We start from the raw sequence: 22,906 nt of genomic DNA, 5'->3' as shown, positions 1-22,906 counted from the left end.
ACAATGCGCACTTCATTATCTCTAATTTCAATCTATTCGACGACATCGCTGGAATTATAACTAATGGAATGAATTGTGGGAAGAAACACGACGTCAACAAGGCTGTGAAGACTGCAATATCCAACACGATCACCCAAAAGCCGTAGTTCACGGATTAGGCATGGAGCAGACGACATCTAACGTCATGGGAAATTGACCGGTGTTGTTTTTTAACTTTTATAACTAATGTTTATATTATCTATTTTTACTTCTTTGTTGGCATCGGAAGGAAATGCGTTAAAGATTTCATAAATAGTTCATGCGAGACGACAACAGTCTTGACGGATTTTCTAAGAGATTGTTACGTGCGCATATTGGTACAAATAGCAAGTTTGTGTCCTCTGCACGTCCTACTAAACAATTTTTGTAACATCTACTCTATTTGCAATGTAATTTATGTACTGGTGCGTCAAACACCGCCAGTAAAATAAAATAAAATGCCTTGTTTATTTTATGTGATTTTGTTATTGATAGCGCAGCTGAGACTGAAATTAGCTTGAGTGGCGTTTACACCAAAAGTATAAGGGAATTAGAACTTTAGAATAAAATATGGAGAAATCTGCAGTAGCCTGACTGTAACAATTCATGAACATAAGAAACAGAATAGGCACTTAGGCTCTGCCGTAGTGAATGCAGCTTGAAGACTCCAGTTCATTGAAATGATACTAGCCGAATGCAATCAATTGACAAAACAGTCATTCAGCCAACATTAAATCAATACGGAAGTTTAAAGTACTAATTACAAAACGTCCGAACAGGGGATACTGAATGATAAAGAAGGCCAGCAGAAATCGTCACAGTTTTATTTGACCCATGGAAGAGCCTCACAGAGATATTGGAAAACCGTAACTGTTAGACGCTTGAAAATAGACGTTAACTCTCCATTAGCAATCAACTTCTACAGTTACAGGAGTCAGTTTTATGTGTGAAATGTAGAAATTTTCTATACCCTTCTACATATAGTTACAACACGGACTGTGAACACAAGATTAATTACAACACGAAAAGAGGCATTTAACCAATCACTCTTCTCGCTCTCCCTGAAATAGGAATAAACTCTACTACACAGTACTATCGGAAGTACCCTATTCTCTGCACTTAACTGTTCATGGTAGAGGACTTTATTCTGAACATCTGAATTTTTAACTGCTCTTTTACACTACATTATCTACTAGCTTATCGCCTGCTGCTTCACACGCATAGACTGTATGACCTGCTCAAATTTTTTTGTTACTACACCTAAACTTTTCACTCTAATGAGGGCCATAGAAGTATCGTCTTTTCCGAATGTACTTCTGCCCAAAAAGCGATTCTGTTACCTGGAATCGAAGGTTATAATTATTCATAAATTTGGCGTTCCTAAGGTGATATCTCCATAGACACTCTCAACCATTTGTATCTAACCGAGAAGGTAAATCCAATAATCATAGATTTAGCTTTGAAGGATTTTTGATACAACTAAATATTTTCTTACAAATTCTAATCCCCTATTTCATACCCTTAATTTCGAAAAATCTCTCTCAAATGACGCCTACAGTTTCAGGTCAACAACATCTGCAAATTTCAAGTTTCTATCCTTAGGGGTTGGCTGAGCGATGATAAGTTAGTCAGTTAGTCTGGTTATTGCCTTTTATATGTAGAGATTATTATCACAATATGTGTTTGTAGTCGGTTTTCTTAATATATCGAGTAATCGCCACATACTTAGTTATGTAAATTAGGTAGGGAAATACACAAAAGAAATTTCAACCAGATTTTGATACCATTTTATTGTGTAAATTTCGCTACATTTTGTTTTCTGCTAGTTTTCCAGTCTGGTCACTGTGGTAGCACAGCATACAGGGATTCAGACCATCCCCCATTTCAGAGGCGCCATGGTTTTCCCTTGAGCCAGCGAGCTGCATCGCGGCGTGCGGCTGTTCCATTGGCGATGACGTCACGGCTCCACTGTGCGGCTGCGACCAGCGACTCGTCCTCCAGGGCGACGGCTGCCTGCTGCACCTGATGAAGGTCACGAGGATAAGGTGAAGGCTCAGTGCGGCAAGAGTACAACGGAAAAGGGGGGATGAAATACTTTATCTCAATAAACGATTATATGATGTCCATGTATGTCTAAATGACTGCATTTATTTCTGCATATTACTGATGGTATGGTACATGACATATAAAAATTGAATCTAAATCTCATTAAATAAAAGTAATAATATCTCAAACCAGTGTAATCCCCCTCTCACCCAGTGCTAGGACTTTTGCATCCTCTGGAGTTAACTTTATTCACACTCATGAACATGTAATTACAACACTATCAAAATATATATGAGTATGATGCATGTTTATAGAAATCCGTGATTATGTCTTGAGACTAACTAGCATTTAGACTACTGCAACAATATTTTTATATTATTATACTGGGTAGAAATGCAATGATGCCCTTTAATGTGTTATTTGCAGCATAAACAGCCCTGATCTTTCCATAAAAGTCCCTAGTTTAATGTTTCCTTATAGGAGCAATTTGTTTATCTTTCACTCTCTGCTCCCCACCCTGTGTGTGTGCGTGTGTGTGTGTGTGTGTGTGTGTGTGTGTGTGTGTGTGTGTGTGTGTGTGTGTGTGTGTGTGTGGTGTGTGTTTGTGTGGCGTTAGTGATGCTATCGTTAACTATTGCTCCCACATTCTCTCTATCGCAAACATAAGTGGGTGCATGAGCAGCACAGCCTCCCCCCCGCCACTCACCTTGTCCAGCATCTGCTCGTCGCCCATCTCCAGCGTGGCCTGCCTCAGCAACTTCCTGGCTGCCTGCTTCTCATCTGGCCTGCAGACACGCAGCAGTGACGTCAGGCAGGGGTCGACCAGGACAACATTTTGGAGTTTAGTGTCACGTCAGTATAAACCTTTCGATACATGAACTAATGTCTCTGTTGGACAATATTGGGATTTTGTCGGAGGAATCACAGGAACAGATGCACACTGTCGTTTATGTGAATTAATATTCGTCAATAGTGCGATGGATGGATCAAAACTTGTGCTAATGTACAACCTAGGCAAATTGGGGATATTCATTGATACTGAGAGATAGATGTTGATATCTATTCGTCCGCTGGCATTGTTGGTTATATTATTCATTATGCTTTATTATTTATATTTATATAACCACCAAGGATGTCTCTGTATGTGTTCGATGTTCCTGGATTTTGGACAGCTTGGAAAGCTTTCCACTTTGAACCATACAGACTGAAAACATACAAGCAGATGACCTAACAAAAAGCTTTAATTAGATTATCTGCACTGCCAATACAAAGGCACATTTCTTGCGTGACCATCAAAGTTCAGCTCACATTATTATTATTCATCATTATTTTTTGTTATTGTGTTGCAGCGCTGATTTTGTCTCTCTGGAGAGAGCCGCAGAGAGCCTGCTGAGGGAGAAGGCGGCTGTACCCACCTGGAGAGAAGGTTTGCGCCGCGGCTGAGGAACTGGAGAGCGGATGCAAGGGTGTGTCGGCGCTGCAGCAGTCCCTCCAGCAGCCATTGGAGGTGCTCTCTCCGGAAGCCGCCCTTGGCTCCAGTGGCGGTCAGCACGTAATTTCGAAAAAATTCATGCAGTGAATGTTTTAAGACCAACTGAAGTACAAGAAGCTTTCTGAGTCCATTGCATATGTGCCATGTATACTTATAGTGCATATTGCTGGAGCTGGGTTGAAAGATAAATCAGTAGCACCCATCATCATAGAGACAATGTTATTACATTGTACCTACCGTAGCCCATCCACTAACTGTGAGCAGGTGACCCCCAGCACGATGTCGTTTAGCTCAGAGACGATATCAGTTGTTTGGTACAGATCCATGAGGAAACTGTACGCGTTTTCCCCACCTTGCTGGGCACCGTTGCAGTAGACGACACGTTTCAAGTCTGGTCCCACCCTGAAAAAACGTAAGGCAGTTGAAGATACAACTTGAACTTCTTGGCGCAGTATGACTCAATTTCTGATAAGGATCGTTTTTTTTTTTTTTTTCGATAATAACATAGAATGTTCGGTAAATCTGTGATCTGTGGTATGTGTTACGATGGTGTAATTGGAAAGTCTCACATGGAAGAACGAATTTCTATACTCATGTTGGAGGCGTGGTGTAGCACATAATATTGGAATGTACTAGGGACGTTCAATAAGTAATACAGCACAATTTTTTTCTCGGCCAGTTTCAGTTCAATATGTTACAGCGTAAAGTCAAGTGCTGGCACCCAGTCGGGAACGATAGAGAAGAGATGGCTGTGACAAGAAGTCAGCCAATCGCACGCTGACCGACCTCCCTCCAGGACGACAACGCAACACCAGCGGCCCCTGTGCGAAGAAGACATAAGCGCCGCGACCAACTGGTGACAGCCAGTTCAACAGTAGCAGTGTCAACTCTATTCAGTTCGCTGGTACTCTCTATGTAGCACAGACTTGGAACTGTTTATACTGAAGAAGATTTATTATTTTGTATGTCGCCTTTTGTTTGGGACACATCTATATAATCTCAAAAGTATTGTATCTTTTCATGTTGTAATAAAACTCATTAATATGATTTGTTTGAATGTTTATGCAGTGTGGGATCCGTACCAGATAGGGTTGATAGAAGAGATAGAGAAGATCCAACGGAGAGCAGCGCGCTTCGTTACAGGATCATTTAGTAATCGCGAAAGCGTTACGGAGTTGACAGATAAACTCCAGTGGAAGACTCTGCAGGAGAGACGCTCAGTAGCTCGGTACGGGCTTTTGTTGAAGTTTCGAGAACATACCTTCACCGAAGAGTCAAGCAGTATATTGCTCCCTCCTACGTATATCTCGCGAAGAGACTATGAGGATAAAATCAGAGAGATTAGAGCCCACACAGAGGCATACCGGCAATCCTTCTTTCTATTAACAATACGAGACTAGAATAGAAGGGAGAACCGATAGAGGTACTCAAGGTACCCTCCGCCACACACGTCAGGTGGCTTGCGGAGTATAGATTTAGATGTATATGTAGATGTATCTAGCGAACCCAGTAAACAGGCTTACTATACACCACAGAAGAAATGCGGGATTTGTAGTGGGACATCTTGGGATATTCCCACTTCAGACCCCATAGTTTCACGAAATTTCGACAGGTCGTGGCGATATACGTAGCCTTCAAAATGGCCTCTGCAACAGACGTGCATTCCAAGCAGAGAGCTGTCATTAAGTTTGTGTTGGTGAAAAACCAGAGCATTGTAGATATTCATATGCACTTGCAGAATGTCTACGACCTGGAAATAAGCAAACGATGAGAAGTCTATCGTCATTGCAACAAAGTCGCGTGAACCTGTCCAATCTGCCGCATGTCAGCCAGATGTACACAGCTGCGACTCCAGTATCGTTAGAAAGGGCAGACACTCTTATTCGAGGTAACTGCTGGATCACAATCAGACACCATGACAATGTGAGGCCTACCACAAAGCTTTGTACCCGAGAGGAGCTCACAAAACTTCATTGGACTGTTCTTCCATCCACCATACAGCCTGGATTACACATTTTCTGACTTCCATTTGTTTGACTAATGAAAGATGCACGCCACAGAAAGGCATACGTGGATGATGGGGAGGTTACTGATGCAGCAAGTAGAGTGGTACCATGCGGGCATACTGCCCCGCCAGTATGGTGGTATAAGGCTGTCACATGGAATAGAGAAAATAGAGAAAAATAGGGTTTTGTAACAAAAACATGGAGAATGATATGATCTATTCGAATACTGCATAAAACCAAAAAAATGTGTTGCATTACCTATTGAACATGCCGTGTATAATTGTTGCTGAAGGCCTTCATATAAATTGAAGGTGGGGAGAGGAAGAAGGACAGGAAAGGGGAGCGATCACTGCTGTCATCTGTACTGGCATATTACGCAGAATCGGTGACGACGAGTGAAAATGCGTACTGGACCAGGATTCGAACCCAGGATTTCCTGCTTACTAGGCAGGTGGGGTAACCACTGAGCCATCCGGGACACAGTGTTGTAGCCATTGCATGGACTATCTCGGCTCGCCTCACGGCCTATCCACGCTCCCATGGAGCACCACCTATCCGCTGCCCCTGTCCATTTCCTTCATATTCGCTTTCCCGAGATTCTCACACAGGAGGTTGGACGTGTTTGTGCATTTGCACTAAAAAGGTGGATTCTTTGCCCAGCTAGGCCTATCAAATTATATGAATGTGTCGCGTCTGTCCTTTCAGACATGTCCGAAAGAACAGACACCACACATTCATATAATTACATGTAAGTTGGTCCTGTACCTATACTACGTTTGAAGCTCTATCCAGCGGCATACAAACGATACTCCAGTGACGTCCGGGTAGAGGTAACTTGATGCATATGATGTCATTCACAGCTGGTTCCTTCTGTTATGCAATAAAGTAAACTTAAGGAACCTTATGAAATGCAGGTATGTATTGAAAGGTAAATACCAATTTTCATTGATGAATAAGTGACATCCGATGGTTGTACTTGTGTACTTGTGCGTTATAATATTGATTATTTATTGGTATTAGAGTTACCAAATGAAATGTTTAGGATAACAGCTGTAGGAACTTATTTCTGATTTAAAGAAAGCTAAAAATTCGTATTAGTGTTTAAGGCTACAAAGTAATGGACATCTTTTTGAAGTGCAAATTGTCTTACTGAAAAAGGTTGCCTTATTATGTAACTGACGATGGATGTATTGGAAGAATGGATTTCGATATGAAACAGAGCACATAAAATTATGCTTCCTTTACTGCAGCCAAATGTAGGTGACAGTTTCACAGACTATCAATTTCTTTCATTCTACTTCAACAATAAGCTTTTAAATTACTTGTAGTTCAAAAGCTACATTGAATTTTTCAGGTAGAAACTGTACTTTCTTGAGAGAGTTCTCTATCGTGGGATTAGTTCAGGCACTAGCCAAGATTCTCTTCACTCCAATTGTGACACAAAGGACAAAGCACTTTGAGTTGGTCACTCACTGGCTACTCGAGTTGCCGGGGGCAGCCATGAAGTGTTGCAACTGCTCATACATGGAGCTGAGACACGACGGTTCACCATAGTTGCAAGCGATGTTGACAATGATGGCCCGTAGAATGCGAGTCGTGTGGTCCTCTCCAGGTTGCTCTCGGTAGTGCAGCAGGATCGCCATGTGCTGGATCATGGACAGCACAAACTCCTGCCGGCATTTGTTTCATACAGATTAAAACAATGGAGAGTGTTGTAGTGCTTGGAAAATCACATACAGCAAACACTAACATCAGTGTGAACAGAAATTATTTGCTGGAACCAGACTTAATGACAGACCAGTAAGTGCAGAGAGAATATATCGATTGCTAGTGATGTCATGTTGCGAGGCCTCACCCTGAAGTCCTCCGCCACGTCTTCATCGACCAGAAGCTCGAGGTTCCGCAAGACGCCAGGGACAGCCCTCCATGGGATGTAGCCGTACTCGAGACGCAGGTAGGAGGCGAGCTGGAGGGCTGTGTCAGCGGGCAGCAGCTGGCCCGCCCCTGCCAGGCCGGCGTCATCCAGCAGCTGTGCGCGCACTACCGCCGGCACCAGAAAGGGGTTCTGCAGCAGCTGCGCTGTCAGCAGCGCCCAGTTCTGCTCGCCGTAGTTCACCCGGTAGTAGCCTGCACACAGTGGACACTGCTAAACTCCGACACGCAAGGGCAGTCACCCGCTGTCGAAAAACGGTAGTATTTCGTACAGATACTTTTTATTTACTATTATTAATAATGGTAGTTGTTGTTGTTGTAGGTTTGTGTTGCTTTTTTTCTTGTTCTCATTCTTTTTTTTTTGTTGTTGTTTTGTAGGCGTGTTATATGATCCATCGTGTCGAGAATTTTCTTCTTTTCCAAATGATACAAGGTGTCGAGGCCACAGACAGCCCAATGAGAAGTGGGGTCTCGAGGTTTCTGTTCAGGTTGGAGTACCTAATACAAAGCCAATGACGAGCAATTTCACCATTGCTATTGCTAATGTATGGGAAGATGCATTAGCCTGGTGAAAGAGCACTTTTTTGTGTGCCAATATTGGTCTTTCTTCAGCCAACGCAATTTTCAAACAATCCAACAATGAATCATAGGATCCAGTTATGGCTCTGTCTTTTTCTGAGTAATCAACGAGGGTTATTCCTTGAGAATCCCAAAAAAATGATTACCATGACCTTATGAGCTGATGAAATGATCTGTGCTCTCTTTGCTGCACTTTCACCAGCCTTTATCCATTGTTTTCACAGAAGTTTTGACTCTAGTTGTAAAGATGGATTCAGGTTTGATCAACAGTCACAAATAGGTGCAAAATGTCTTGTGGATGTGATTAAACAGCACCATACATTGTGTTGAAATGTTGTGCCAGTTGCGCTTTTGGTCGACTGTGAGCAATCGGAGCGCCCACCTTGTACACAGTTTCCTCACAGCCTATTCTCTGTGTAAGATGTTATGCTCTCGCTCATTTGAGAAGCCTGCAGTCCCAGCACTCTCATGAAATTTTATCCGGCTGTCTTACATTACCATATTACAGATTCCGACAATTGCTTCCATTGGAAGGCAGGAGAGCGTTCGTCTTTGGTGCTTGTCCGACCACATTTAAATTCATTAATTCAAAAGTAAATTTTCTTCAGTGATGGTGCAGAAACCTCGAGAAATTTATCCAATTCTGTTTTTTGATTTGTGCAGAATCTGACACTTCCAGTGAAAATGTTTAGCAAAACACTTTTTCACCTAATTTGAATCACAGTCGAACACTGGCCAGTTAGATGGCAGTCGACTATGTACTGTACGCTGTATATTGTTGAAATTCTTCATATGGTCATTGCAAGCTCATCAACCATGAAGGCGCAACAAAAATGTTCCATTTTTTCATTGAAATTTACCTGACTTATCAAACCAGACTCACAAATATAAGCATGTTGTGGAAACTGCTATCTTATAATATTACAACAGCAACAGTGCTACAGCAGACATTGCTGGTTTGACAAAAGTTAAGGCTTACCACCTGGCCTTCCAGATCATCCGATTTTAATTCCATACAAAATACCTGACACCTATAAAACAGTAGGTGAAATGCAATGATCATTAACCCCACAGTTTGATAATGCTATGGAATTTATTTATCAATAAGTGGCTTCATTTGCTTGTCTATACTTGAAGAAGTTTGTGGGCTTCCTTCCTCACCGAACAGTGGCCATTACCAAGGCTAGATGCAGTGTTGCACGAGGTCTCCTAGGCCTGACTACTTTTTCGTATGGTGTTTGTATTTGATAAGCATCATTCACACCCCTGTTCCCACTTATCCTTATGTCCTAACCTGATGGCTCACTTGTGATCCTCCCTGAGATCCTATCATCATATCTAATGTGTTTGATTGTATTTGGATTTGTTCCATCATTTAGCTTGTAACAGAATCAACGATCATGACATGGACACTGTAGAGCAAGACTTTCAGTACATTATCTGCGATGTGCTTGATGTAATGTTGTAAATGATGGAGACGAAAGTTTCTTCATAGAGTTGACCTATGTCCATCTCATTTTCAGTGATATGGTTTTGAGCAGGCAAGATGGACAATATGTACAGCAGTTTGCTTCCCAGTACAGATTTCTGATCACACTGATGAAATTTCCGAAAAGAGTGTATTAAAGCAGAAGGGACTGATTTCCTAAAACTCTCTCAGTGTGACAGAACACCAATACAATGAATTTTTAAGTACACTAAAAATAATTTTTATACGCAAAATATTTCTCAACACAGTTGTATCAAATTATAACTACCAGAAATTAAGTATGAATCTGAAAATAATATAATATGGAACAGATTCTACTGGATATGTGGTATAAGGACACAGCTGAAATCAAACAGCAGGGTGGAAAATATTGCAGTGAACAGATTCTGTAGCTTCCATGTATAATTGTGGGAGGATCTATCTGGAAAAACCTTGGCAACAGCATTTCTGGAGCAATGACTACAGCAGAGGACATGACGAATAGATTCATCACAGTTCATGAGACTAATGGCTGAAATCAATGGCAGTAATGCGTACTCTGTATAACCAACCAATGTAATATGCAGACTGAAATCTTCAGATAATGCAGATAAAAGTTAGCACATTGCGTAAACAATATTAATGTCCTAAAGAGGTGAGAGTAGAAGACACTCACCAGTCACATTCATGTTGAGAAGTAGCCAGTCATCTGGCTGGGCCACAGCTGGGACCACCAGCTCAGAGTCCAGCAGCCAGAGCCGTGGGGGGCTCGCCAAGTAGTTCGCCTCAGAGCGGGACGTGTAGCTGATGGGCACTGGCCACACGGCGTCCACTTATGACAGGTATGGTGCCTGCAAAAGCACGTGGGAGGTGATACGAGGGCTGCAGTGGACCGCCAGGGTGACAGCTGAGTACACTTCAGTAGGAGATGGGCAAGTCAAAGCACCTGTGATATGACAGCTGATCCGTCAGAGTAGTTCCTGGAGACAGAGATGAGTGGGAAGCCACTCTGCTGTAGCCACGGCTGCACCACAGAGGACAGGGAGCCGCCCTCTGGCAGGGAAGATGCAGGTGACTCTGAGTCGAAGGCTGCCAAGAGCAGATCCTCCCATATGTCCATGTATATGCTATGGGAAAGTGATTAACTCTGTCATCCACAGACGATAAAAGAAGGCTAAAATATGTTTATTTTAGTATTTTTAACACTAAACTGAAATGGTCACTCCATCTGAGTTAATTCTCCTTTTCTTACCAACATGTAAATTGAGCAATGTCCCAGTATTGTGAGATAGACGACCTGTATCAATATTATTTATTGTATTTTTGACAATACAGAACAGTATCATGTCTATTCATTGCTAATAAAATTAAAGGGCTACTGCGCAGAAGTTAGGTATTGGGACCAAATATCCACTACTCCATCAATTCTGAGCAGTGGCTTCGATGTACCTAAGAAACATGTTTTACATTCTAACAAACGTGCCTACATATGCAAGCATAAAGAACTCTAGAAACAAGCAAAGAAGCTATCCAAATTGGATATTTTTGCGTATTGTTATTCCAGCTATATCTACTGAACAGAAAATTTGAGTGAATGATTGGCAGAAAGTAAAAATTAACAGTTAAAAGCTTTATTTAATAGAGTCTGCAAGTCAAAGGTTATCTTTTGAAATCTGACAAATAATACTTACTTCTGTGTGAGGTATTTGTTGAGGGCTCTGTAGAATGGTTCTGATCCCATTATATTCTCTATCATCCAGACAATCGATGCACCTGCAACAGAGATACAAATTAGGAGAAATTCAACAGATCAGAAATGTCAAAGCTGCGTCTACCTTACATTTCGACCTTACGTCACTGGAGAGACAATAACGGATGACTGGAGTGGGTCACGTTATCTAGGTCCAGATGGCGTAGTACTCTCTCACAGGAGTATCTGACTAATATTTGATCTTCTGAAATGAAACACTCAACAACCATCGTTTTGTAGTCGAAGTAGTGATAGTTGTCAATGAAAAAAGCTTACCGTGAACTCTAGGTGCATTTTCATAGGCCGGCAGCAGTGGCCGGGCTGTTCTAGATGCTTCAGTCTGGAACCGCGCTGATGCTATGGTCGCAGGTTCGAATCCTGCCTTGGGCATGGATGTGTGTGGTGTCCTTAGGTTAGTTAGGTTTAAGTAGTTCTAAGACTAGGGGACTGATGACCTCAGATGTTAAGTCCCATAGTGATAGTGCTTAGAGCCATTTGAACCATTTGAGCATTTTCTTAGATCAGCCATAAAGCAGAATATCTACGAGCTGCAACGGGAAAAGGGAACATGCATCTCAATTATTTCAATCAATGAAATGTTACCTGTTTTGATATTATTTACCTGCAACTTCAAAGGCAGATAACTTCAGAAAAAAGTACCATTGTCCATATACCCATATGAGTAAAGACATTATACCTCTATAATTACTCGTTTAAGCCTTGCACTCTTATTACTTCTTCTCAGTGCGTTACGTTTAAGACCTGTTACTTATCAATATCAACTGTCTGACCTTACATTGGTCCACAGTCATTAGTTAATCTCACGTATTGTGAAACTTGGCTGCTCGTTCCTTACTGGCTTTGGCTGTGACATCCATCTGCCATAGTTCTCAGCTTCTTTGAATTTTTGGTAATTGTACATTTGTTAAAGGTTATTGTCAACGTTTCTGCTGGTTTTTACCTGTTGGAAGTAAATCTTGAATTTTGGGGCAATTGTCTATTTATTAAGGGTTGTCTCCGTTTCTGCTGGTTTGTAGCAGTTAGAAGTACATTTCAGTTGCATTTACTCTCAGCTTATCTTGAATTTAGTGCAATTGTATATTTATTAAAGGTCATTATCAATGTTCGATTGCAGTGTGCCAGTTGGAATCTATATTTAAATTTTTTACCTTTTCAGTTTGTCCGTCGGAGGTTCGAGTCCTCCCTCGGGCATTGATGTGTGTGTTGTTGCTAGCTTAAGTTACTTTACGTTAGTTTAAGTAATGTGTAAGTCAAGAGACCGATGACCTCAACAGTTTGGTCCCTTAGGAATTCACATACATTTTGAACACAGTTTGTCTGTTTTGAGGGAATGTGTATTTAATTGCTTAAGGAATTTTTTTGTTGAGACTTATGTATTTCTAAGCGGCATTCCAACAACTACAATCAGTGGCGGGACTTGTGATCCTTTCTGTATTTGGATGAATGTTATCCAACTGTGTAACGGTTACCTAAGTGTGGAAATTGTTACTACCTTTTAATGACTGCATTGTAATTCATTTGGTTGATAAAACGGATTGTTGAACTCGCTTGCAGCCACGCCCAGTTGCTGTGACGTTTTCTTGTGTTTGGGATCTAAATATTTCCGGTTTCAAGACCTGCTCTTAATGGTATAATTGTTATATTTTGTTTTTACTGAATTGAGTCTGTTCAAGCTTTGACTGCGGGGATTCAGATCCTTTTAATAGGTATTTTTTAAAATTGTAATGATACTATTGTCGTTAAGTAATAAAGTATGATACATGAGACAACAAATGACGAAATATTTAGGCCCACCTTTCATATGCTTCCCTTAAATCTATCCCAATCCTGGTTGTGAGGTACTACATTGTAAACGAAATTTTTCTGTCGGCCAAGGGGTCTTTGGTTAACTGTCTTCACACAAGAAATTTCCTCTTTAAAATTTAATACATACAGGGTGATTCAAAAAGAATACCACAACTTTAAAAATGTGTATTTAATGAAAGAAACATAATATAACCTTCTGTTATACATCATTACAAAGAGTATTTAAAAAGGTTTTTTTCACTCAAAAACAAGTTCAGAGATGTTCAATATGGCCCCCTCCAGACACAGGAGCAGTATCAACCCGATACTCCGACTCGTTCCACACTCTCTGTAGCATATCAGGCGTAACAGTTTGGATAGCTGCTGTTATTTCTCGTTTCAAATCATCAATGGCAGCTGGGAGAGATGGCCGAAACACCATATCCTTAACATACCCCCATAAGAAAAAATCGCAGGGGGTAAGATCAGGGCTGCTTGGAGGCCAGTGATGAAGTGCTCTGTCACGGGCTGCCTGGTGGCCGATCCATCGCCTCGGGTAGTTGACGTTCAGGTAGTTACAGACAGATAAGTGCCAATGTGGTGGCGCTCCATCCTGCTGAAATATGAATTGTTGTGCTTCTTGTACAAACTGAGGGAACAGTCAATTCTCTAACATCTCCAGATACTGTAGTCCAGTTACAGTAGCACCTTCGAAGGAAAAGGGACCAAAAACTTTATTGGCTGAAATGGCGAACAAATGTACAACTAAATGAAACTTTATAGCTCCCTTAATTCGCCGTCAGATAGTGCTTAGCTCTGCCTTTCGTCGTTGCAGAGTTTTAAATTCCTAAAGTTGTGGTATTCTTTTTGAATCACCCTGTACTATATTCTTGTTCTGTTTTATGGTGATTTTTTTTTTTGTGTAAGCCTTTTGGGTTATCCGTACTTTATCTCTCTTAATATTTTTTGAGGGTCAGCTTAATGTCTCAGACTTGAATTCGCGTGAAGAAATTTATCTAGCAGTGTGTTAATTACTCTACCTGGCTGATTTATTTAAAAAAATTTAATCTAAAAGTTTTAAAAAATCATTATTGTTAATGTCTTATTTCTTGAAGTGGTTTGAAGTTATTATTACTGAATTTAACGGCTGTCTCATTTTGAACGCCTTTAATGGCAAATTATCTTCTATTCCTCTACCTGTTTTTCAAAGGGGCCTGTTGTTATAAAAAATATATATAAATAAATGTTGTTGTCCAAGGATTAATGAAGTTAGTTAGAGGGACCTAGCCCTTCCATGTCATTTCACTGATCCTGTTAATTCCCGATTTTATTGAATGTATTCTTTACTTTCCACATTCAAGTATTCATGAGTCAAAATACCTGGCCCACTGTTCACAGCCAGAAGGCTGTCTCCTTGAGTGTAATACTGTACAAGTAAGACATATGATTTGTATCACGCAGTGTACAAAACTGTGCACTACCCAGCTGATCAATCTGACCACTATGAAGGCATATGTGATGTTGACTGACTGGTGTTGCCAGTAGTCGCTGCTAATGCCATAGCAGTATTCGTTTTGAGTTGGTCGCTTGCTTAGACTGAATCTCACCCTTCTCGTACGAGTACTCGTCAAAGGCCTGCTGAGCAGAGATGTTGGGGCTCTTGGAGAGTGGGTAGCTACCGGGGGCGACGTCTGCTGGCATGGCGGCCTGCAGCACAGCGTTCACCACGAACACCTCTCGCAGCTGCCACGAGGGCTGCACCTGTTAACACGGGCCGCACGTTACACTGTCGCTGGCTCTCTCTCAGTGGCCAGTGAGAGACCGTGTGCTGCGAGGACTCGGAACTCAGCAGAGCCGCGGCGATTCACTGGAAGTAGGAGGCGAAGCCCTCGGTCAGCCAGAGGTCGTTCCACCAGCTGGGGCTGACCAGGCCCCCGAACCACTGGTGGGCCGCCTCGCGTTGGATGACGCCCAGCACTCTCTTCTTGGTCGCCTCCGATGTGCAGTCGTCGTCCACCAGCACACTGCTCTCCCTGCAGACATCACCACAACATCATGCAACGTACCACTTCTACAGGATGGTTTAATCAACACAAAGCAATCCTAGATTCAGTTGAAAGTCATAACGAAATGATAATTGTGTATTTAATAATTTCGGTAACAAATACGATTCACTAGAAGAATCGTGATGAAAATCAACTTAAGTTGCACAAAATAATATGGTACTGGATGGAGTTATATATGTAGGGAAAACGCCAGAAAATTTATATTGAATTCCCCAGCTTACTGCGGGATCCAAAACTGTTTATTCTGGTAATACTTTAGCTCCAAGTAAACGCTACTAAAATATGAGCTATGATATATCGTTCCATGACTGCATGTCTGCTGCTCAAGGTGAGAAGCATGTAGCATTTTGCGCTAGTATAAGACTTAGTCAGTTTCACCAAATTTTGTATGATATGGCGAAACAAAGTAGTCCTAGTGCTTAACTACACTATTAGCAGAAATTCCTGAAGCATAGCAATCTCAGCATCTCTAATTCGGCAAAAGCCAAGATGGGTTCAGTTACATTATAATCAGATACGTTTTACCTAATATCAGCCGTTCATCTGGCAGATCATCGAAGGGGGGAAGACTGGTTAGTCTGTTGAACTCTGATATTTGAAGCTTACTATTTTTCTTTCCATTTTTCTGGGTCATTCGTGTTGATTCCGGAAATTAAGTCTTGTCGTTTATTCACTTGAAGCAATGTTCCTTTTTTGTTTACTACTCGAACCTTTTGCAAGCACATTACTCGTGCCAGGAGCAAATGATGCCATCCGTGTTTAAATTAAGCAGGGGGAAAAAAATAGGAGACAATATTACAAGCCTCCTGTAATACCTACTGCCGAAATATGTTGTGATCTGTTATCCTTTGAGCTTTGACACTGCTATTAAGGAGAATGGATTGTATACTGTCAATGCATTGTAATTTTTAAAAAATGAAATAATTTTATAGCACCGAAAGTGACATATAACTCATAAAATTATCATTTCATTTCATATGGTGCCACTGATAATTAACACCATTCCTTGTTTGTGATTAATATCTGTAGTTAAAGTGCGCGTCATATATGTTGGCGGCCGAGTTTAGGTTTGTTCTGCGCATCTGACGTCACAAAACAGTCAGCCAATGAGCAGAGAACGACGTTGGCAGATCTCGAGTGCAGAGCAGAGCACGGACGAGTGTTTCAGTTTTAGAAATGTTCAGTCATAAATAAAGTAATAGAGCAAAAGCAATGTCTTGATAGCAGATTTTCTTTTATAGAAAGTTTGGAAAAAGCGTTCTTTATAGCAATTGCTTCATATTCTATTAATTAATTAAACCAAACAAGCAATAAGTCTTCTAATTCAGGCGATAGCAAGGAAAGGTGTTTGTATCAATCTCTCGAACCGCTTTTTCGTAATAAAGAACAGCGGTAATTGTTTATTTCCTATTGTACTTCGACGAAGTGTGAGTAATTTATAATCATACTAACAGTGTTTACAGTATTTTGCGTGACGTGTTAGGCACCTCGTGATGTTACATTGTAGGACGAGTTGCAGTAGCGTAACGGTTGAGGTGTTGGATTAGTAAGCGGAGGGTGTAGAGTTCAAACCTTGTGCATTGCGTATTATTTTCTTTATTTAAAAACAATATCGAAATGTCTTACTTCACGAATTTTATTCGTTTGAATGCAATTTTTTGAAATTTCTAGTGCTTTGTCTCTTCATTAACCCTTTCGCTGCTGCAGACACGTGCTCCCTGCATTCCACGCTGTGCGCGATTTTGTCATCACTGCACTGCTCGCCTGTGCAGACACATAGTGTTCTCACTGCTTTGACACACTTATCATTCGATTTCACAAAAAACTATTTGGCCCAAAAATTAGATTTTTACGCATCTTCTTGACTGATACCTTCCCCCCATAAATGACTTAATTTTGTTTCGATGTTCAACCTAGTTATTGTGCAGCATTAAATATAGTAAACCATTGCACGAAATTTTGAAGAGTTTGCAGAGGTAAATGTCCATAGAGTATACTTTCCGTATGGTCGATTTTAGTTGCCACAATGTTACGAATGAAATGTGGACAAGGTATCTAAATTTCATATAAAATTTACTGTGTAACGATATCTCATTTAATTTAAGTACCACATAGGTGTCGTATGTAATATTGAGAAATATTCCATCTTTCGCGACTGCAACAAAAGTGTGTGTGCACAGGCGAGCAGTGCAGCGACAAAATCGCGCACAGCGCGGAATGCGGGGAGCACGTCTCTGTAGCAACGAAAGGCTTAATGCGGCCTTGGTGGCATTACTTCATGAACTGCGCGCTCCCCCCTAAACGTAAGCTTGCGAACTATGCTATACTATGGTGCTGCTTCTCTTGGCGCGTGCGTCGTGTGCAACTGGCAACGCAGCAATCTCCCGCGTCTGGACGGGCATGCGCGAGCCGCCAAGATAAAAGAATTGAACTGTAGTAATAATTAAGCTAAATGTAGACACTTATAAATATATGAAATCCTAGTTTCATGTTTTATGTAAGTTTTAAATATGCGATATACTTTAAATCTTTTTGAGTGCTTACTTTTGTTTGCTGCAACAGTATTTAATGAAACAGATATATTATGCCCTACATCTAGAGCGCGTAATTTTATAAGTGATACTGTTGATTACACTACATGATAACACTCGTGATTGCCTATAACACAGCATTTTTAATAACGTTGATTTCGTCGCTGGAGGTGCATAACTACCTTTATTATAGTAACTGTCAGTCGGCTGTGTTTGTAGATCATGAAATAATCGTCAGAAAAATATCATTATTGCACCAAACTTTCGTCGCAGAATATTAGTTTTGTAAGCTGTGTGTTCACTGAATTTCTTTTGGTTCGCAATTGCATTGTACAGGAATGCTTCACCAATCTCAGGCTACATTACGGCGGCCATTAATGCGTTCTGAAAAAGCGACACAGAAACTGGGACTCGGGACAGCCAGGTGTGTGTCCTAGCTGTGGACTAGGCCCACCTAAGACACTGTCACCAAGTGACCACATGGTCAGCCTTTGACCGCTGAGGGCCACACCTAATGCAAATTGGTGCGCCTCAGTGATCACAAGGTTTCGCACCATCAAGATCGAATGCGAATCCCTTGGGAATTACAAGCCGTGCAGAACATTCTGAAACGTCCCCTTTGAACAATTATACATGACTGTGCTTAAACTGACACCCAATATTTTTAGCGCAACGCAATCTGACTTTCAATCATCCCTACAAAAGAATGGCCCTGACTAACATTAACCTATACCTTTCACAAATCACTTACCTCACAAAAATCTTCGTTACTCGAACTACTGCAATACAGCGAGCGCCACTACTGCCAGCTAAATAAAAGATCAAACTACGGAAGGCACTAACTACTGATAGGCATTGTTAGCAAATGAAAGATTTTAATAGAGAACAAACAATGTATTTACCTTAATATCATCAAAAGTCATAATATATATATAGCAGTTCATGACATCCAGTCTAACAAATTTCAAAACTCCGCCATTTCTTTCCCCACATCCACCACTGCTGGCGGCTCACCTCCAACTGCGCAACGCCACGCGATGTTAACAGCCAACTGCCCAATGCTACAATGGCAGACAACAATGCAAACTAGCCACAGATTGCACACAGTACAGCCAGTCATTTTTCATAGAGAGCGCTACATGGCGTTACCAATAAGAAAACCTAAACAGCCTACTTATATAGCCCCCATGCTCCCCACAAAAAATTTTACAAATTGTTTTGGGCACTGACCAATACAGATCTGAAAAAATTTTTCATAATTACAGTAAGAAAGATATCAAATGCACACACTTATTAATACAATGTCGCTCAAAAGCTAAAATTTTCTCACAGTCCATAAAGACAGTCCTGATCATTCATCACAGTAAAACTGCCGTTTCTTTTCTCAAAGTCTGAGCAGTAAAAGACAATGCACAAGGAAGTAGTGGATTTCCATGCAGTCTTGAAGAAGTAGTGTTGTCCTTCCAACAGAAAGACAATGCTGACTCTTGACTTGCAGACAGGTAATGGGTCACAACAGAGCAAACCCACAGCATAGTCATTCGAAGTTTTGAAGGATATTGGTAGGTAGGTCATCACAGAGTAGAGATTACGGTATTGGTGGGCCACCAGAGGTGCAGACCCACTGCAGTCCTTGTAGAAATAATGGTACTGGTGAGTCAGCAAAGGTGTAGACCCACTGTAGTCCTTGTAGAAATGATGGTATTGGTGGGTCATCAAAGATGCAGATCCACTGTAGTCCTTGTAGAGATGGCCAGCAGCCATCTGTTGTGACTGTGCAGGTGCACAATCACCATTGAAGAGTCTTGTGGATAATATAGCAAGTCCATAACCACCACTTGTGCACTCACAAAGTTTTTTGGAATTGTCCTTAGAACCAGCAATGCTGTTATCCAGTCCCTTGCTGAATTATTAACACACATGCAAACACTAACAGTCCCTACTTCTCACATATTGTCCATATACTATGACCAACAGAAACGTGTACAGTGAAATGGAACTTACAAGTTAATAATATGATGAACTGGTGTCAATTACAATTTTATAACATAAGAATACAATTACAAAGGTACAAAATACGTCATTAAAGAACATAACAATACAGATAACTCTGTAGTAGTACAGACTTTACAAAAGAATAGAAATAAACAGATACATCAGTGTTACAGGAATTATGACATAAGTACATACATAAAGATCAGAATAACTTTTGAAACATCACCTTCACATATGAGCAACAAAACAGAATAAATAATGTTTAAACATCTTCTCATAGTAAATAACATATTATCAGAAAAATTCTACAATGTAACTCTCATCAGATAAAGACATAAAGACAGGAAGAACACAAATATACAAGAGTACACAAACACATAGCGGAATAACAGAAAGGGAAAGGACAGGGTTTGTTTTGCTGCAGTATCTTGCAAACAAAACTTTCTTTACTTCTTGGAGATCTCCCTTCGTTCTTCATTATTTCAAAAAGTGCTATCTATACCTGCTTTCTGTACTTTTTTCGTAAAACTTCTCAATGCATTCCTTCCAATTCATCGCAACTCATTCTCTTATATAGTCTACCCCCTCTTAATCTAACTTAAATCTACTGAGCTTAGATGCTAAACTAAGGGACAAGGCAATGCAGCAGCATAAAACAATTAATACAAACAGCAATGAAAAAAATGGAAATTGTCAAAGCAAGCTGCAATAAATCTAAATTACCAAGCAATTCAACATTACAACTAATATGAGCCAATGTGCAGCAACAAGAAAAATAAACCAGTAGTAAACCTAGCTTAACAGAGTAATACAAAGTGAAATTTAGTAGCACTATGCCTGGCAAACAGCAGCAGCAAATGCAATAACTTATATCTAAACATGACAAAGCTCAATCAGAAAAAATATTACACTAAAGATGGCCATGTCTAATACCTATGTCACATCTTAATACTAGAGTGATGCATCACGATAAGTTGCTGTAGCAGACAAGTTACCAAATCGTTTAAAAAATTATTTATGCAGTTCCTGTGAAGGGAAATGTCTATTTGTGCTCTCTTTTCTAAGAAAGTACATCATAAATGTATTCTTTCCTGGGTCTGTAGACAGAAAATAGTGATATTAGTACATCTATTAAATTTTATAATAACCAACGCTGCAGTGCAGCTAGAAACTAGACATTAAACGAAATGAGCAAATACATATAGCCTATATAGAGCATTGCATGAAACGTCATTCACTAGGCAAATGGTGTCTCCAAAGGCAAAAGAATCTCTCAACTAGAAAGACAATAAATGTAAAATGTTTCTCATCATTTCATTAGGCATTTCAGTAAATATCATAAATTAAGAGCTCCACAGTGTAATCATATGTTTTCAAGTTTGAGTGTGTCGTATTTGCGATGCTTTCTACGAAGAAATGTCAATAGCGAGGATAATGGCCTCCCTTTGTTTTTTTTTTACCTGTGCCTCTGAAAGGTACCCACTAATGGCTTTTTCTTCAGGCATCTGACACAGCTGGCCGCTCAAGACGCATTACGTCAAGGTCACTTACCTTTCTTACTGAAATATTTATGACTACAGTTTCCACTACAGTGACAGTCTCATATAAAAATATTTTCACAGGTTGAGAATTTGCGTTACAAATGTGTAGAAAATAAAATCCTATAAATATAACAGTGTCCAAAAAATTTTCGACAGCATTGTAATATATTCACGCATGTACACACATTTCATAATTCTTAAAGTACGATTCTTGGTTTCCAACATCCTTTTCCACAAATCAGAGTCCCTAACCACTACTCATTATTCCTTACCTTATTATACATATACATATTCATCAACACTTCTTCAATATTTCATCATAAGAAATACGTAGCATAATCCAATTCCTCATACACGGTAGCATCATCTTATTGATCATAAACATATATCAACAGCATAATACACATCGTCATCATAATAATATCATAACATCTCAGTCAATTCTCAAAATCGTCATAGCTTCCTCCAATAATTTCAAAACCTAAGAAGAATACTCTGCTCATTTCAATAGTGTCATCTACCTCAAATGTACTTTAAAAATCATGATCCCATACCAAATACATCATTCAAAGCTCTCATAGTATCACAATGGTTCCGAAAAATTTGAAGGGTTCACACAGTACAGACAAAATACAATTTCATAAGTGTGAAGTTATCCAGTTGTGTAATTGCGTAAACATCTGTCACTGACGTAGTAAAAAAAATGTTTGTCTCTCTCAGTTAAATGATCAGATAGCTGTGTAATTTATGTGTTAGAGAAATATGGTACCGATGTGTAAAGTTGTATAAGCAAATACCATATTAGCTAGGGCTCCTTGTGTTTGCCAGACACATGGTACACAAAGTAAGCGTGTACCCCCCTGAGGATTAATGTAATTATACCCTCAGGTGTTATAGATTACAGCAATGGAATGAAATGTATCACGGAAGACCTTTGTATCATTGTACTTCAAATATCTTTAAAAATAAGTGATTTAAGTACAAAATTAATCACTCAAATACGTGTCCTGTAGCGCTAAATGTGCGTCTTGCTGTAAGATAATCTCTGTGGAAGTGTCGTAGTTATTGTCCTCCGAAAGCTAAGTTCTGCAGATCATGATAAACAAAAGTGAAATGCTTTGCGTATAGATATCTTAGTTATTATGCTTATTGCTATGATAAAGAAAGTACTGTGCTGTAACGTATTGTTGTGCTACGGAAAAGGCTGTCTCATTGTAGCCATACCACAAAAGTTACTACTAAAACATGTTTTACTTTCCAGAAGAATTCAGAAAAACTGTGCAGATATAAAACGGATACACCGCAAAAGCAACATTGTAAATTGTCACTCATTAGTAGCGTCGTGATAAAATCTTGTAGCTGTCACATAAACTAACCACTGTGTCATGTGGTATCTCACAGAAAGTACTTTAAATCCAGAATATATTTTCAAGTAAACCAAAATGTTGCATTAAAATCTCATTAGCAGCACTGGTAAATGTTCTAAGTATGTGAGTCTTATAGTCGTTATGTAATTGCGCAACTAACAAGCAAGAATGTACACACACAATAACACTGTGTCATCTGTTCACAATAACAATGCATTCGTAATTTCTGTTTAAATAAGTTCTCTTGGTTCTTGACTGGATATTTAACTTCAAACATTGTTGCATCTTAACAGTTTCTAAGTCTGACAA

General features: G+C 40.1%; 1 protein-coding gene across 1 annotated transcript in view; it reads right to left on the bottom strand.

The window, feature by feature from the left end:
- Positions 1-1,902: 1,902 nt before the first annotated feature.
- LOC126474238 (aminopeptidase N-like) overlaps positions 1,903-22,906 on the bottom strand; it is a 38,460-nt gene continuing 17,456 nt past the window's right edge. The window contains exons 5-14 of the mRNA XM_050101702.1: positions 15,025-15,130; positions 14,705-14,858; positions 11,233-11,314; positions 10,550-10,668; positions 10,218-10,355; positions 7,418-7,689; positions 7,036-7,232; positions 3,794-3,958; positions 2,771-2,849; positions 1,903-2,040 (exon numbers count right to left, since the gene is read on the bottom strand). Of these exons, the coding sequence (XP_049957659.1) occupies positions 1,903-2,040; positions 2,771-2,849; positions 3,794-3,958; positions 7,036-7,232; positions 7,418-7,689; positions 10,218-10,355; positions 10,550-10,668; positions 11,233-11,314; positions 14,705-14,858; positions 15,025-15,130 (1,450 nt within the window). The remainder of the gene's footprint in view (positions 2,041-2,770; positions 2,850-3,793; positions 3,959-7,035; positions 7,233-7,417; positions 7,690-10,217; positions 10,356-10,549; positions 10,669-11,232; positions 11,315-14,704; positions 14,859-15,024; positions 15,131-22,906) is intronic.

Source organism: Schistocerca serialis, chromosome 4, assembly GCF_023864345.2.
Source record: "Schistocerca serialis cubense isolate TAMUIC-IGC-003099 chromosome 4, iqSchSeri2.2, whole genome shotgun sequence".
Lineage (NCBI taxonomy): Eukaryota > Metazoa > Arthropoda > Insecta > Orthoptera > Acrididae > Schistocerca > Schistocerca serialis.
This window is presented reverse-complemented; position numbering and strand designations above follow the sequence as displayed.